This window comes from Telopea speciosissima, chromosome 3, assembly GCF_018873765.1.
Source record: "Telopea speciosissima isolate NSW1024214 ecotype Mountain lineage chromosome 3, Tspe_v1, whole genome shotgun sequence".
Taxonomy (NCBI): Eukaryota; Viridiplantae; Streptophyta; class Magnoliopsida; order Proteales; family Proteaceae; genus Telopea; species Telopea speciosissima.
This window is the reverse complement of record NC_057918.1, coordinates 5,634,274-5,650,945: the sequence shown is the minus strand read 5'-3', so window position 1 is coordinate 5,650,945 and position 16,672 is coordinate 5,634,274. Positions and strand designations below refer to the sequence as shown.

At 37.8% G+C, this 16,672-nt stretch overlaps 2 protein-coding genes across 2 annotated transcripts; one reads left to right on the top strand and one right to left on the bottom strand.

Moving 5' to 3' along the window:
• The first annotated feature begins 4,550 nt into the window (after nt 1-4,550).
• On the top strand, nt 4,551-14,699 carry LOC122656812 (protein DEHYDRATION-INDUCED 19 homolog 6-like). The gene is made up of 5 exons (XM_043851476.1): nt 4,551-4,726; nt 5,684-5,826; nt 6,395-6,472; nt 6,576-6,817; nt 14,334-14,699. Exons 1-5 carry the CDS (start codon nt 4,648-4,650, stop codon nt 14,434-14,436), a joined length of 645 nt encoding a protein of 214 aa, XP_043707411.1. The 5' UTR covers nt 4,551-4,647; the 3' UTR covers nt 14,437-14,699.
• Nucleotides 14,700-15,184: 485 nt separating this feature from the next.
• On the bottom strand, nt 15,185-16,262 carry LOC122656813. Its single transcript, XM_043851477.1, has 2 exons — nt 15,825-16,262; nt 15,185-15,352 (listed from the first exon to the last, which is right to left on the bottom strand). The coding sequence occupies exons 1-2, from the start codon at nt 16,179-16,181 to the stop codon at nt 15,185-15,187; spliced, it is 525 nt and encodes a 174-aa protein (XP_043707412.1). The 5' UTR covers nt 16,182-16,262.
• Between the last annotated feature and the right edge of the window lie 410 nt (nt 16,263-16,672).

Here is a 16,672-nt window from a genome sequence, read left to right as displayed (position 1 = left end):
CAAATTTTTGGGAAAAAAAATGTGATTGGTAATGCATAATAATAACTTTTATTTCTGAACAAAAAAGAAACAAAAAAACAGTTGCCATGCACAATCATTTCTGTTTCTAGAACTTCTATAAATTTTCAAAATGTCATTGAATTACCAAAAATTTAGTGGAGGTGGCGGTAGAGGTGGTAGCTGTGGTGGTGGTGGTGGTAGTGGTGGTGGTGACGGTGACAGAGATGGAGGTGATGGTGGCAGCGGCAGTGGTGATGATGGTTGAGGTGGTGGTGAAACAGAAGTGTTATCATGCATGCCCTAAATATTGTCACGCACTCACGCCCAACATTGAATTATACATGTAAAGGACTTGGGCTGGTCATTGGTGGGCCTTTTCAAAATTTAATAAATCCAAGCCCAACCTGTACCCGGTGTCCTTAACCATCAATTACATAAAAGAGTAAGGGCTTGTTTGGATACAGGAGACGGTGGCTGTAGGATTCTTATCTAATCTTCTCATTGTTGAACGGTAGAAGACCTTTGAATCCGACAAGCTAGAGATTCCAAAAACAACAAAGACGAGATAGGATGAAGATCTCTGCTAGGTTGCATGGTTCCCTGCACAAGCGCGGAGGCCAATGAGAGGGCACAAGGACATCAATGAGGAAAATTATCACCTCCAGTTTGTTGATCGGCCCAGTTCCCCAGTTCCTCTAATAGGGGGATGGTGGACGCCACCTGGGCAGAGTGTTTGGGCATGGGTAGAGAGGTCATTTCAGTCTCCCTTTGTTAGAGGAACTGGGGAACTGGGCCGGACAACCAACTAGAGGTGATAAAGATCCCATCAATGAGGCGTGGGATTTTTTTATTTTAAGGGCAATGGGGTGTCCAATGCCAAATTAACCAGTCCAATTTTTTTCCCTTTTCCATTATTAACTCTAACATGTGTCACCCCTCTCCCTACTCCAAATTAATAATTAAAGAGCTATCCAAATGAAATATAAAGCATACCAATATAGAATTAAATGGGCAACTTTTTTCTTTTTTGATCCTAAGACCCACATCAAGGGCTAGTTAGGACCAACAAGAGGATAGACAAGGATACATAAGGGGCCAATAAGGACTCCCACTTATTACTACACTACTATACTATTTCATGGAGATAGAGGAGTGAAATTCTGGGTAATCCCTAGATTTACGCTACACCCAACTGTCTAGCTATCACCGCCGCCAGCCACTAAGCTGGAAGCCCATGGGCAACCTTTTACGTGATTTGTAATTTGATAATTAAAATGGTATCCACAAGACCACAACCGTGACAATCAAGCTACAAACCTAGGGCTTGGATTCAAAAATATCTTCACATTAATTTAAATATTCAAATATTGACCAACAACTGCTTAGCTCAATTGGTGAGCTGTGGTGCGTTTCATGCCAATGCTCACCAAGAGGTAAATATTGATACTCATTAAATCATATTTGACATTTATCAGATCAAATATGGGTATTTATCCTAATAGTGGTAGAGGTTCCCCTCTCTTTTCTTAGTAGTATGGTATTGTAGGATGTTAGGGCTGTGTTTGATATGTATTATTGGAATGCATTCCAATAAATCATATCAAACAAAGCCTCAGTCTTTCACCTATGATCTTAAATATATGGATTCACTATTTATTTATTGTATATTTCTCATCTTATGTTCTACTTCAACATTTTGTGGGTCATGGCATCTCATTCTTTGAAGATTTCAACTCTAAAACTGTGATTAAAGAGAATAAATTGTCCATCTATACATTAAAAGTGTTTGAAATCGTATGTTGACTTTTTTGAAATTATGGCTGTGTTTGATGTGATTACTTGGAATGCTTTACTGACCTAGAACATATTCTAAGAATGCATGCCAAATGCAGCCCAAACCCATAAGGCAGTATAGGGAGTTTAGTACTATTAAAACACATTTCGCTTGTTAGTCTTTTTAACCGTATTATTAACTACGATCTAAACCCTCCCGCATTCGAGGTTGGGCTCAGGTCCATGTATCTTAATAATTAAACCTAATAAGAATTAGATTGAAATAGTGTCCGATATGTTGAAAACCCTAGTGAACAGATAAACTCTAGGATATGGGTATGGATCCTCAAAATGATAATGGGTATGGAATGGAATCTTAAGTGAGAAAATAGAAGGAAAAAAAAAGGGTTTTCCTTTTAGATTCAGAATTTATTCCTAGAATTGCACACCAAACACGGGCATAATTAACTTCACAATGCAATGGTGGTACCACCTGTACTTTTTCACGTTTTTAGGTTTACTTGTATTAACTAAGGTTGTGTTTGTTATACATATTTGAAATAGATTGTGACTCTAGAACACATTCTGAAACCTAATTCTTCTAAAAAAAAATTCACTTCAAAATGTGTTATAAACCAAGATTGTATGCTGATTAAATTCCAATTATATAAATTCCAAAACCTTTCAATTGGTTGGGATGAAACTAATTTTAAATATTATAAAATGGGGAGTTGTTCTTTGTGCCACAGCGCAGCGTGCGCCTAGGCACATGGGGGTGAGTGCAATTAGGCAGCAGGTTGCATTGCGGTACAAAGAACATTCTCCTTTACAAAATATAGTTGTAATTAATTAAGATTTTAAAAAAAAAAAAAAAAACATGACAATGAATTTTACTCACTTTGTAAGTACTATCTGACTATTAATTTTTGTTTTTATTTTTTCTTTAAAAAATTGTTATATTATTTTTCATCATTTTACATCTAACCATACCGAAAGTGCTAAGGAGGAGAAGTACAACCTTCCTTGCGATGCCAGATAAAAAAATTAAAAATGTTTTTTTTTTTTGTTAAAAAAAAAAAAATTTGGCCCCACATAACGACGGTTGACGTGAAAAGGGGCCGGTGGACGGCCACAATTCCATTTTGAGAGAGTCACACCTCAACCTTTTTTCATGTGTCGCTAGTGACCAATGCACGGCCATCCCTTATATTAAACATGTAATTATTATTTTAAGCAGATATTACTAAGCAACACCTCGATCCTCCACTTCCCAGTTCCCACTCACCCACTATTCTCACCACTCTATATTAATATTCCTTTTAAAGCCAACTTTGTCCCGACTCCTCCGGACCCTACTCTTTTACTTCACGTGCTTTAAATGTACTGAAACCCATCTCACTCATCCAACGGTCCATACTCCGCATAATAATCGAAATCGGATCCGGTCCCAGGTTTTCAAAATCCGTGATCGGTTCGGATCAGTCAAAACCGGCTAAAGGTTGATCCCTTCCAAAAATTAGGTTTGGTCATATTTGGGCTGATTCTTGCTATTTCTGATCTTGGATTGGATTGGAATCGGTTAGTATAACTAGGTTGGAATTGGTCAAGCCCTATTCCAATTCATGTGGTTTCGTAGCGGGTGATTCATATAGGCTTTTTAGGGTTCGATCGATTCCTAATCGAGTATGACCAATCCCCTTTCAAAAACTAGAGTTAGGGCATATTTAGGCCGATTCATACTGATTCCTCATTGATATTGATGAATTATGATCCGAATCGACTGGTTTCCAATTCTAGGCTTTAAGCCTTAGATTCAATGAACTGGCTGATTTGATTTTGGAATTAGTCTAGCCCAACCAACCTTATCCGTTATACTGATAACTGATTTGGGTACTGATTTCTTGTTTTAAAACCCTAATCAAGTATCAAACAACTCGTTATTTACATATTGTTGAGTGATTAGTAGATAGTCCATCGTTAAAATTGTGTTTGATATGCATTATCAGCATAGATTATTGGTCAAGCAAGTACATTGAAACTTGATATTTTTTTTTCCAAAGGAATTTATTCCATGAATACCAAATCCAACCCAACAAAAAAGGGATTTTCTCATTTATATCCTTAAGATGTTGAATAATTTGTATTTTTTTTTTTTGAGGGATAGGGGTCCTAAAAAATATATAAAACAATGACATGTTTTGATAATCATATTATGATATTTTTAAATTATTTATAAAGACTATTTTTATCACTGAAATTTTAGGAATAAAATAAAGACAATCAAAAGAGAGTATCAACCAAAATTAAATGGGAAATAATATTTAAGAGCATAGGGTTGTTCTTCATGCCGCAGCACAGCCTGCGCCCAGGCACATGGGGTGACCGCAATGATCACCTTGCTTCTGCACAGGCTGCCCATGTGCTTGGACACAGGCTGTGCTGCGGCACAGAGAACATTCTTCTTAAAAATAAAAATAAATTACTAATAAAAGAAAAAGAGGAAGTCTGCTGACTCTTGATGACATGGAAATAATGGGATAGTAAATGTGTGTCTGTCGTGTCGTCTCTTATAAAAAAATTAACAATTGTCCAATGCGGTGCGCGATCATCGTACATTTTTTCCCTCATACCTGGGACTGCCACGTGTCATCATCACCGCATCTACATTTTAGTTTGTGTGGTCAGTGGACTCTAGCAAGAAAACATTTTTGTCAGCCCAGGCTTATTTAGTTTAGCTTAGCGAGGAAGGAGAAGCCTTTACCTCTTAGCCATTAGAGCAACAGTACAGGTGGAGACTGGAACTGAGACTCTTTGCACCGTCGCCGGAGAAGATAAACCCATAAACCCACACAGTTATCTGTTAAGACTAACGCCATGGACATGGATTTATGGGCTTCTAGAGTTGACACCGCCAAGCACCTCAGTGCTATGCAAGCTGCCAGACTCAGCTCTGGTACAAAAACACCACTTTTTTTTTTTTTTTTCTCACAGTCTGGCTTGCCTTTTGGGTTTTGTTTCTGTACTTATGTTTACCGGGAACTTAAAGCTTTCTGTGTTTGAGAGTCGGAATTCCTATTCAATTTTATTGACTTTGGTTTTGATTTTTCTGTATCGTTCATTTAGACAACTAGTTGTGTTGGTGGTGTTCTTATGGGTTATTTCTGGCCAATTTTTTTGCTACTTGAATTTTTAGTCTGTTGTTAGTTTAACTGATCAAAATACTTTTATCTTGTAGAACTTGAGTGGTCTTCCCCACTCTGTATCTCTTTCTCCCATTTGGTATTCTCGGAGGATCTTCCGTGGGGCTTAATCAGAAGGGTTTTTTTTTTTCGTGTGTGAATTGTAATTGAGTTTTTTGAGTTTTTTTTTCCCAGATTGAAGTGTCGTTGTTGTACAGTTACCTTTTTCTCCCTTAAGTGCCTGCTCTTTCAGTGGCGGAGGTTGTCCGATAGGACAGGGAACCGTTTTCAAACAGTTTGTGATTTCTGGGCAAACGCCATTAAAATTGTGGGCGACTCTTGTTTTTACAATTAATTATGGGAACCCAACCCCAAATCTTTCAGAAACAAAATGGTTCTCACATTAACTTAACGATTGGACACGTATTTATCCATTTTATTGCTTTTAAGTGGGTTATTCTTTGGACAAAGAGATTGTCCTAATTTTTTTTGGGTGCGGACTGGGTTGTGGGTTGGCCTTTATTTGGGAGAGGAGTAATACTTTCCCAATGTCTTAATATGGCTGTGGAAGGATTTATTTATGAACTTTATTGCTTACGTCCTTGGATCACTATGTTCTATATGGACTTTATTGGTTGTGATACCATATTCTTTTTTAAAACAAAAATTATTTATTGGGGGTAAAATTTGGAGCACTCTATCCATTTGACTGTTTTTCTGATACCCAACAGAAAACCATTTGAGAATGGATGATTCTGAAGGAGATGATGACGTAAGGGCTTGCTTCCTCTGCCCCTTCTGTTATGTGGATATAGAAGTTCCGGTGCTTTGTGCCCATCTACAAGAAGAACATTGCTTTGATGTAAAAAATGCGGTACGTATAGTATTCATCACTCATTTGTACTAGGATTATTCTTTTTTTTATTGATTTTTTTCAAACTGGAAATAAATTCCTTGACTTTTGGAAATCCTGATTCCTGTCCAATGAATTAAACTGCCCAACCATGGGGCCCTTATATTTTTTTCTATTGCCTCCCCACCCCCCAACCAACTCAGAGAGAGAGAGGTGCACAAGCCTAGTGTGTATGCTGCTATACTCATTCATAATACTTGATTCTGATGGAATCCCCTTACAGGTGCTTTACTACTGGGAAAGATTACCTCCCTTTAGAAAAAAAAAAAGCTGGTACATTGATTTTGAAGGAACACCTTAGTGGAAATATTAGCTCCATCTTTCTTAAACTTTGTTCTGATACATCATCTACTTCTAAAGCAAGAAGCATGTTTTTTTTTAGTAGAGAATTATCCATTGAGCCTCATAAATATTCACTTTTTATCTCTGATATGTTTTTTTTATGTCAACTGTTGGGCTCTGATGTTCGGTTTATTTGCAATATGGACCTGAGATATGCTAAATCATTGTTCTGTTTTGCTATTTTCAGGTATGCCCTGTATGTGCAGCAACTTTAGGTAAGGACATGATTGGACATTTTACAGTGCAGCATGCGCATTTGTTGAAGGTATTAGATAATTCAAACTTTTGTTATCATTAGTTACAAGGTATCACTCCCTTGAGCTGGATTTTAAATTTATACTCTCTTTTGGGTATTGTGTTCTTTGCAGAGAAGGAGAAAATCTCAAAGATCAGGCCTATGGACTAATAGTTCAGCAATGTTTGGAAAAGAACTACGAGAACTGAACTCATTTCTTGGTGCCACTTCTACAAATGGTAGGGGAAGTGCAACTGACTCTGTACCTGATCCACTGCTGTCACCATTTCTATGCAGTATAGTTATTCCAGACACCAAAGCTGATCAAGATAAACCCTCCAAAAATGATGTGTCGGCTTCTTCTAACATGAAGAGGTATTTTTCTTCTATCAACTAACAGATCTTTGGAAGGAAACTGCATATATTATCACTAGTACTAATTATGTAATTTAAGATTTGATGCTATATGCTTCTGCATCACAGATAAATTATGGGCCTACCAAAGAATAAAAGATGAATTATAGACTGGGAAACTACTGGTTTTTTTGGCTCAAACTCATGGTATATTAACAGTGAAATGTTCATTTTGGAGAATATGCAACCCACCTAAAAAGTTGATTGTTGTCAGAGTATATTTAGAATAGTGGAAACTTAAAAAAGAAAAGGAGTTTGAGAAGTATGAATTCACTCATGATGTGTTTATTTCAAGAATATGAAGCATGCCTGCAAACCATTTCATTCAAAATGCATAGAGTACATGTGGCAAATTCTACTGTTAGAATATTCAGAACATATTCGAACCCTTACGCTGTACTTCAAAGTCAACGGTTTATTGATGTGATTGTCCTTTATATCTTTTAATCCATCATGTTAGATCTAGCATATGTCATAGTGGTGTTATTTTTGTCAGAAACTTTTGGTGAAGTGAATGTTGGAAACTTGTGGCTCCAATTAGTGGCTAGAAGATTTATATAGAAAAAAAGGGAGAACAGATTTGCAAAACAAATGATCTTCATATAAAAGGTCAGGACAACAGAAGAGAAGAAAAACAATGAGCAAAACTATAGGGGAACATGAAAAACCCCCCCGATGCAATAAAAATCTACTATAAGCTACACAGCAGTTGCATTAGACATTAATCCCATATGGGGGCCCATAAAGTTCCGGTGGCAGTCTAATGGGCTGAAATTGGCATTTGGACAGTTATGTTATAGGTTGGGCCTTTTATTTTTTTGAGATTCATTCTAATGGGTATAATTTATAAGCCCATAAGTGGGGATAAAGTTATACACTGGATTATTAATTAAGTGTTTGAGTTAGATTAGAATACTTGATAGCTAGATAGAGTTCGGTATTGAATTTTGAGTTTGTTTACTTTATTGAATGTGTTGGAGTGATTAGGAGTCCTTTTATTAGTCAATTTTGGAATTTTAGAAGGTCTTCATATACGTAATACACCCCAATCAATTAGAGATGATTTGAGTAAAGATTATGAGTATTTTTAAGAGTTTGGTGCTATTGAGCAAGGTTCGAAAAGTCAGGTCTCGGTGCCAACTCGGACCCTTGAAAAACCGAGTCGAGTCGAGATCTCGCTGAGATCTTGCCGAGTTGTTGCACTTTTTTTTTTCTCGACTCGAAGCCTCATCTCGGTGGGTTTTAGACCTAGTTTGGGTCTGAAACTTGGTATTCAGCTTATTTTAGGCCATTTAAACACAATGGCACTATCAGATTTTGCAAAAACTAAGTCCAAATAGGAGTTTCAATTAGTAGGAAAGCAGGACAGACACTTACTTATGCTAGAAACCAGGACAGACACAGGACAAACACACTTATTTATGCCTAATATCATTTAAGTAAATGATATTGCATTTACTTAAGATATTATTCATAAATAAGCAAATACCCCCTATTAGAATCCAATAAAAATAGTTAAAAAATCAAATTCCAAAAGGAAAAAAAGTCAACCCCCCAGTTCAAGAACAAAAACTGGATTTTCGGCGGTAGGTGCAATTTTCAAACTTTCTAACGCAACTGGATTTTGACAGCATTCGTGCACACCGAATTAAGTTTGATTGGTACATAACTCTTTCAATATAAATCAGATTTTAGCAATCTTGGACTTGTTGGAAAGCTTTGTTTTGAAAGCTTTCGAACAAGTCCAAGATTGCTAAAATCTGATTTATATTGAAAGAGTTATGTACCGGTCAAACTTAATTCGGTGTGTGCGAATGCTGTCAAAATCGCTCTGAATGGAAATAATTTTTTGGACATCAAAACAAATGAATATTTTACCGTACTTTTGGTTTTTAGCAATGTTTTACCATAATAAGATTTATGGAATTTTTAGATTTGAGAAAAACCGCAGCATTAGAAAGTTGAAAATTACACCTACCACCGAAAATCCAGTTTTTGTTCTTGAACTGGGGGGTTGACTTTTTTTTCTTTTGGAATTTTATTTTTTAACTATTTTTATTGGATTCAAATGGGGGGTATTTCATATTTATGAATAATATCTTAAGTAAATGAAATACAAATACAAAAGCATTAGGCATAAATAAGTGTCTGTCTTGTCTGTCTTGGTTCCTGGCATAGATAGGTGTCTGTATACCAAGAATTTCCAGCAAGATCTCGAGATCTGGCACTCATGTAAAGGACCTAGATGGGCATTTTCCTATGTCAAACCTAGATCTCGCCGAGAAAATGCACTTTTAGAATGCGTATGTGATCTCGACTCGAGATTTTGAAAAACCGAGAAACTCGACGAGATCTCGGTTCTCGAACCTTGCTATTGAGCAGTGCATACGGGATTGGTATCCCAAACCTGATTTATTCTCTTCTCCTCTCTTCTTTCATACGTTTTCTCGTAGGAGAATCATTCCTCCTAAGAAGATCGACCTCACCTCTTTTCTCTCCCCTTCCATCGATCTGATATCTTCCCTTAACAATGCAGTTGCTTCCTTTATCTTAGATCTGATCACAGATTTGATCATTGCACCTGCTTGCATCTCAGATCCATAATCTAGATTTTCATACTGCATTATTTGGTATCAAAACCGAACTTGGCCATGGATACCTATGTTTTCAATATTAGAGTTCGTTTGTCCAACGGAAAAGCTGTTTACTTATTCATAGATGAAGAGTAAGGTGAAAATTTTGTCTCTCTGTCAATGGTGGAGATGTCATCAAAGAATAACCAGATCATCATTAAATCTGAAGATGATGTCTTCGTCGAGATCTTAATTTCCCAATATTTTGATGGTGCTTATTGTGAAGTGTTTGTGATGCAGTATTCAGCTAAAAAGATGAGGAAGAAATACTTTTCTGCTCAAGAGAGGTTCCAACACAAGTATTTAGCCGGAATAAGCCCAAATCCTAGTCTAGTAGGTTAAATAAGTAGCCAAATGTGTTACATGGGTCATGGGGCTGGGAATTTTTATGTTTTCTATTGTAGTGAGTATTTTGAAAGCCCATATGAGGGGTAAGTGGCCCATACGAATTTAACTACTTAGTTGTATCTCATCATCTAAAGTTGTGAAATCTTGGGAATGTCAATAGTTTAGTTTCATTGCTAGTTGTGAAATACCTTGAAAATGTAAATCCATTGAATGTCTTGAAAAGAGTCTCAATGTAAGTCATTAGAAATGTACAGGACATTAAGTCTAGGAAAAAGTTCCAATGAGGGTCTACCTCTCTATAAAAAGAGCCGTCTATAAGAATTTGAAATCAGAATTTGTATGAAATTTGGTTTAAAACATTCTTCTGTGAGAGATAGTGCTGCAATGAGATGTTGGGGTGCTTAGTGAGATTCTAGCCTAGGTTACTCATCAAGTCATGTTTTCTTATCTTTCTTACTTCTTCCTTTGTTATGAAAATTATTCAACTTTAGTTGCTTTCTCATCTCCCTACGATATTGTCTGCTGAGGATTCTGATTTTGTCGCAAGGACTGAACCAGGATCTCATTAGTTTGCTTCTTCTAAGTGCATTATTAAAGTTGATCGAGAGTGGTTGGAAGCATGAAAGGGTATTGTTGATTTTGACAAAAAATTGTGTACCCTAAAGTCTTCTCATCTACAATAGATGTCTGCTTTATGAGGACTGGTTGACAAAGTATGCTTGGAGCCAAAGGAAGCGGCACTAACAGTGCAGCGACAAGAAGAGCCGAAAGGGTCAACACAAGAGGAAGACCACTTTGATGTGGGACAAAAAGTAAAGGTAAAGGGGGACGAAATGATAAGTATGGGTGAAGCAACAACAAATTCTATTGCAGTGATGGATGTTCTATATATTGAGATTTTTCATTCCCCATATATTTCAAGAAGAAGCGCCATCAATGTTTCATTTTCTGGACTAGATTTGTGATACAGGTGCGGCGCATGAAACACTCTCCCAAGATCTTCTATTTTTGCCCTTTTACAAAACTTGTCCTCGAGTTTTTCTCAACACCAAGGGAATTGATGCAGTTGCATTAGATATTAATCCCATATGGAGGCCTATACACAAGCTTGGGAGGCCCATAAGGTGCCAGAGGCAATCCAATTAGCTGAAATTGACCTTTGAGTAGTTATATTATAGGCTGGGCCTTTTATTTTCTTGGGATTCAATATATTGGGCCTAATTTATAAGCTCATAAAGTGGGGATAAAGTTAGTCCACAGGATTAGTGTTAAGTGTTTGAGTTAGATTAGAGTAATTAATAGCTAGATAGAGTTTGTTTTGAGTTTATTTACTTTGAGTGTGTTAGAGTAATTAGGAGTCCTTTTATGAGTTGATTTGAGAAATTTTGAAGGTCTTCATATGTGTAATACACCCAAAATCAATTAAGGTTGATTTGAGTAAATAATATGAGATTTTTTTTAAGAGTTTTGGTGCTATTGAGCAGTGCATACGGGGTTGGTATCCCAAACCTGATTTCTTTTCTTCTCTTCTGTTCTATTCTCATCTCTTCTTCCATACGTTTTCTCTCTTCTTCCTCCCAAGAAGATCGATAGGCAGGATTTTCAGACTGCATTATACTGTTTGTGCCATGTTTCCTGTGATATTATATGCAGTTCATGTGATGATGACATGCCAGTTTTTAACCAGCTCCAAACAAATCTGGAATATATTTTTCTTAGATTGATTTAAGGTGAAAATGTAAAAACACACAGAAAATCGATCAAAATCCTATGGAGTTGTTTGTGCACCTAACACTTCAAACTCTTGAAGAAGTGGGTAGGATAGGTGTATCATTTGAGGAAGTATGGGATCCTTTGAATAAAAGCAACACGAAGAAAATATCATAGTCAGAAAGATGATTGGTATTAGGATTATCTGTGGACTTCCAGCTTCTGGTGGTCAATGGTAGAAAGCTTTGTCAAGCTCAAATAGTCCTAGCAAACCTATGTAGGGATGGATAATAATCTGGGGTAGCCAGCTGAATCATACCCTTTTAATTGGAGTTCTGGAGGATAATGGGAGAAAGACTCAATAAAAGAGCAGATATTCCAAAACATCAATAGCCTTCATGGAAGAGTGATGAGTTCTCTTTGGTGTTTTAATTGCAAAATAGTTTATTGATTTGAAATCGAAATGGTGTTCTTGGTTTGTGTATAAATTGATATAGAGAAAGCTTATGGTCACAGAAGCTGGGATTCTGACTCTGTCAAGGAGATTAGTGTTCATCTGAGATGGAGAAATTGGATCCATGCTGGCTATAGATTTGGCCTTGCATGCCTTGTAATTGGGGTGCCTCGATCCCATATCAACTCTTCTTTGCCTTCTAGGTGCTGAAGCTTTTGGTGGACTCCTAGCAAAAGCTGAGGAACGTGCTTTACTGGAAGGCTTCCGTGCCAACTGCCAAGGCCCCCACCAGATAGGGGGGGGGGGGGGGAGACTTTCCCTTTTTGCATTTTGTGGATAATACTCTAGATTCTTTCAGGGCTGCACATTGGCAGCTGAGATATATCCCAGGGTAAGCTCTCTTCCATCCTCGGATTAGGGATGCCTTATGGGGCTCCTTTAAAATGAAGACAATTTAGTACCCCATCCTTGGAATATGGAAAGGAACTGGTACTTGGAAGTGTGCAAAAAACTGGGTACATGAAAATGTGCATACTTTTGTCGAAGAATTGTGCATGGCAAAACCACACTAGAAGTGTTTCTAGTTACTGCCTCTATTTATGGTTTTGGTGGCTGTTGTGGACAAAATGGAGCAAATCCAGAAAAAAATTCTTGGGGTTTGACAATGAAACCTTTAAAGCTTGGGTGAAGGTAGACTTATAAAGAATGTCTTATTCATCAACAACCTGAATGTTGAATGACTAAAGGTTTCACAATGTTGACTTCTTGATTTTGGATTGGGACTTCATTTATAAAGCCCTAATTGTTCAAATAATTACTTGTATTATCAGGAAGAAAATGCCTAAGCTACAACTTAACTCTTAGTGGTGGGGACAAGGATTCAACTATACCCGTCTACCCTCGAGGTTCCTCTGCATGCTAGTGACTTTAATACAGAATTATCACATCTCTCTCAACAAATTTTTTTTTTATTATCAAATTCTGTTCCAGCAGGAGGTTAGGCCAGACCTGATTGGTACCCAGTTACCCGAGGACTGGTTTGTCAGCACAATCCAGATTCTAATGAACCCAACTTTTCAGTGTGGACAATTACCAGGTTTATTAGTCAGTCTAGGTAGGCATGTACAATGGTTTTAAATTAGCAAGTGAGAACTCTAAGAAGGTTATCATGGTGCTTTCAACAAGCTGATTCATGCAAACCTTCTGTGGAACTGATTGAAAAACATGGAGCATAATGTGGAGAACTTTGGGATTACTATAACTAAATTGCATATGCATGTAGAATTTGGCGAGTCATGACCATCAATTGTTTTCTTCATACATCCAAAATATAGATTCACTTAGAAACTACAGAAAATCCATTGGAGCAGCAAGTACTTTCAGTAAGATTTTGGTTTGGTTAAAATTTCATCTCTTTGACAAACAGGTCATCTGGTGTTGACTTATTTGAGAACTATGTCAACACTGGTTGAGGTGTTGCATTGCTAATTTGCTGTGGTAGAAGCTAAGGTAGCATTGCTATGTGACTGCATGCATTCTCTTTTGTCTGTTTGTATTTCTGCTGCCATTTTTTTTATATGATGACGAATTTATATACAAATAGAAGGCCTTATGTTACTGTTCCTAGGTCCAAGATGTGTCAATGTTTGTGATTTCTTATGAATTATTGAAGATTTCATTGCTCTTTTTTCCCAGCTAAATGCATCTCTGAACAAAAATCCTATCATATGGTAGTTCTGCAGACCCCTCAATAAATCAGATCTTAAAAGTCTTCCTTGCTTTTATGAATAAAAAATGAGCCTTCAGCATACACATGTGCTTGGCATCATTTTCGTAGGTTAAGCAATGCTTAAATACATGGATTTTAAGTTGAGGAGAGTCTTCATACAATTGCATTACCTTTAGTTTTGGCATGATATATGCTGATGTCTAAAAACGCCTGAGCAATGTATACCATGCCAAAACTATAAACCTAGTTCTCCTCTATTTTCTCAGTTCAGAATGCATTCTAGACCCTGAATCAATTCTGAGAAAGTATACGAAAAAAACAGCCTTAAACTGATGAATATGTTAATTGGGAAGATTCATCAAATTGTGCCTATAATTATTTCCGATGGTGTTCCACCAATATTGGAATGGCTAGGTTTTGTGGGATGGAGAGGGCATCAATTCTTCAGAATCTTCAGGGTTGTTTTGCAATTTTATTTTGTCATAATAGAATCAGTGAAAGTAACTTGAAAATAACTTACTTAGCATAATTTTAATGATTGATTACTGTTTTAAGACTGACTCTAAAGGAGCTGGATTTTGTTGACACTTTCTATGGTTGCAGCATGGAGCCTTCTGCATCAGATGAATCTCAGGAACAGGATTATCGAGAAAGAAACCAGAGGGCTGAGTTCTTCCAGCAGTTGATCCTATCAACCATTTTCTGAGGCATTTTACCTGTGGAATGGGGTTTTGAAATGCTTCAAAGAGGTGGAACAGGTCTTTGCCCTCATCAAGCCATGGCTCGGTTTCCTGGATTGTGCATGCTTTTAGGAACTTACATACTAAGCAGCTGTAATTTGCTCCTCTCAAATGTTATTGGAGACAGCAGAGGCGTACATCACAACACGTCTTCCTTTGTAGTTAAGGCAATGTATATCAGTTTGTAAATTTATTTAGTAATCCAAACAAGAGACAGAACCCCAGAACTTTTAATCCACCTACTGCCCTTTTTCTTGAGACGACACAAAAAAGATACCGGTTGTCTTTGGTATACATTTTCATATTAGATTCTAACTCTTGAAATCTGATTCTTCTCTACTTATCTCGCTTCAGAATGTGTTTTAGACCTACAATCCATTCCAGGAATGCAATACTAAACACACACAACATCAACAAAAACGATGGCCATTGCCATGGTAACAACTAACAATAAGAGAATAAAAATATCCCTTTACAATGTACATGGAAGGACATTTCCCGCCAACTACCCTTTTACAAGACAACCACATAATCTAATTACGATCACATCAAAACAGAAATCATCGAGCTTTATCATTCGGCACTGAAGGTCCCAACAACCTGATTTACACAAGTTCACAGACGCACCAATTGGTAAGCTCCATAACCTAACCATCGAAGATCACAGCCAACAATTTTTTATATTATGCTTTGCAGGTTGAGGAGTACGATAAATCAGTCATCAGATTCGTCACATAAATGAGCCATGAGGACGCGGGGGCTTTCCCATACGGGAAGGTCGAAGAAGGACTTCTTCAGGCGTTCCTCTTCAGCCTTGCAGAAGTTTTCCGCCGTGTCACATAAATTGGAAAGATCCTGCAGAATGGTTTCTTGCACTTCCGCCTGCAAAGTTCAAATTTTAAAAGAACTACTCCTTAGCTTGGTTAGAGAGAGAGAGAGAGAGAGAGAGAGAGAGAGAGAGAGAGAGAACTAAAATACCGATAACCAACATGTTCTTCTCCTTCCCTCGCCTAAAGGGTTTTTTTATGCTTAAGCCTCACCTTCCATAGTCTATATTAAGACTTCCTTTCCCAAGGAAACAACGAGGGTTACGTTTCGCGGAATTCCAAATTCCTTCCGAACACATCAATTAATGATGAACAACTTAAGCATTTTAGGCATTAGTCTAGATCAGCTTAAATGCGAAACCTGAGGCGTGCTTTGATATCAGAGGGCAACCACAGAGACAAAGGGTTTACAACCGAGAGGGTTTTTCTTCCGTTTCTGTAATTAAGATTAAGAGAAGATAAAAGGGAGTGGGTTTTAAACTGGAAACCCTAAGCCAAAGTAGGTAAAGGAGGATGCAAGGGGTTACCTGTAAGAGTAGGTCGTCGATCAATTGGCGGAAACTGGAGTCCGATTTGGGAGCAGACTCCATGGATGAAGATGCAGGAGGAGGAGGAGGAGAAGAAGATGGTTGAGGTTGGGTCCTATTCTCCATCGCCTGGAGCGTTTGGGACATATGTTCCCACTGATCGATCTCTCTCTGGTACTGATCCTTCAACTTTAGGAGCGCTTTCTTCTTCCTCTCCTTAAGCTGCCTCTGCTCTGCCTCTGGATCCATAGCCGGTGGCGCGGTGCTCAAATCTTGTCTTCTCCTCTTCCTCTTGTAAACGAAACCGTCGTCGTTGCACAGCTCCCAGTCTTCATCCTCCCAGGCTGCAGAAGCCATGGCCAACAGAGAAGATTGAATTTTGAAAACAACTGGGTTATTTAACTCCTATCCCTTCTCCTCTGCAGTCTCCCGTCTGCTCTCTTCCTTTCTCAGTCTTCACTCTCCCTCCACCTTCTCCTCTGCCGCTCTGCGGGGGTACACAACAATTTTCGTAGTTCCTTTGGTTGTCTCCAATCTCTCTGGTTGGGTACTATGGCGTTGGTGGGCTGCGATTGAGAGAAAATGATGGTTTCCGCAGAGAAGAGAGTTTCCCGCCCAGCAGGTTTTTCTACTCCATCTCTCTCCTCCCTCTCCCCGACCAACCAAACATTTATATGAGGAAAAGTTAATTTTTCATAGAATTAAAGATCAAATTTCACGGACATCCCCTATAACTATTCGAAAAGGTAAGTACATCCTAAATTTTGCAAAAATATCACAGATTACCCTTAATTTATATTTTTATTTCAACTTAATCCACTCCGTTAGGTCTGTGCAGTTAAGTGACT

Bases quoted from the DNA above. Each gene is read 5' to 3' on its own strand.
- LOC122656812 (XM_043851476.1), top strand. From the start codon at position 4,648: ATGGACATGGATTTATGGGCTTCTAGAGTTGACACCGCCAAGCACCTC. The intron at 5,827-6,394 runs GTACGTATAGTA...TGCTATTTTCAG, and splicing joins GCTTTGATGTAAAAAATGCG to GTATGCCCTGTATGTGCAGC. The intron at 6,473-6,575 runs GTATTAGATAAT...TGTTCTTTGCAG, and splicing joins AGCATGCGCATTTGTTGAAG to AGAAGGAGAAAATCTCAAAG.
- LOC122656813 (XM_043851477.1), bottom strand. From the start codon at position 16,181: ATGGCTTCTGCAGCCTGGGAGGATGAAGACTGGGAGCTGTGCAACGAC. The intron at 15,353-15,824 runs GTAACCCCTTGC...TGAACTTTGCAG, and splicing joins TCGACGACCTACTCTTACAG to GCGGAAGTGCAAGAAACCAT.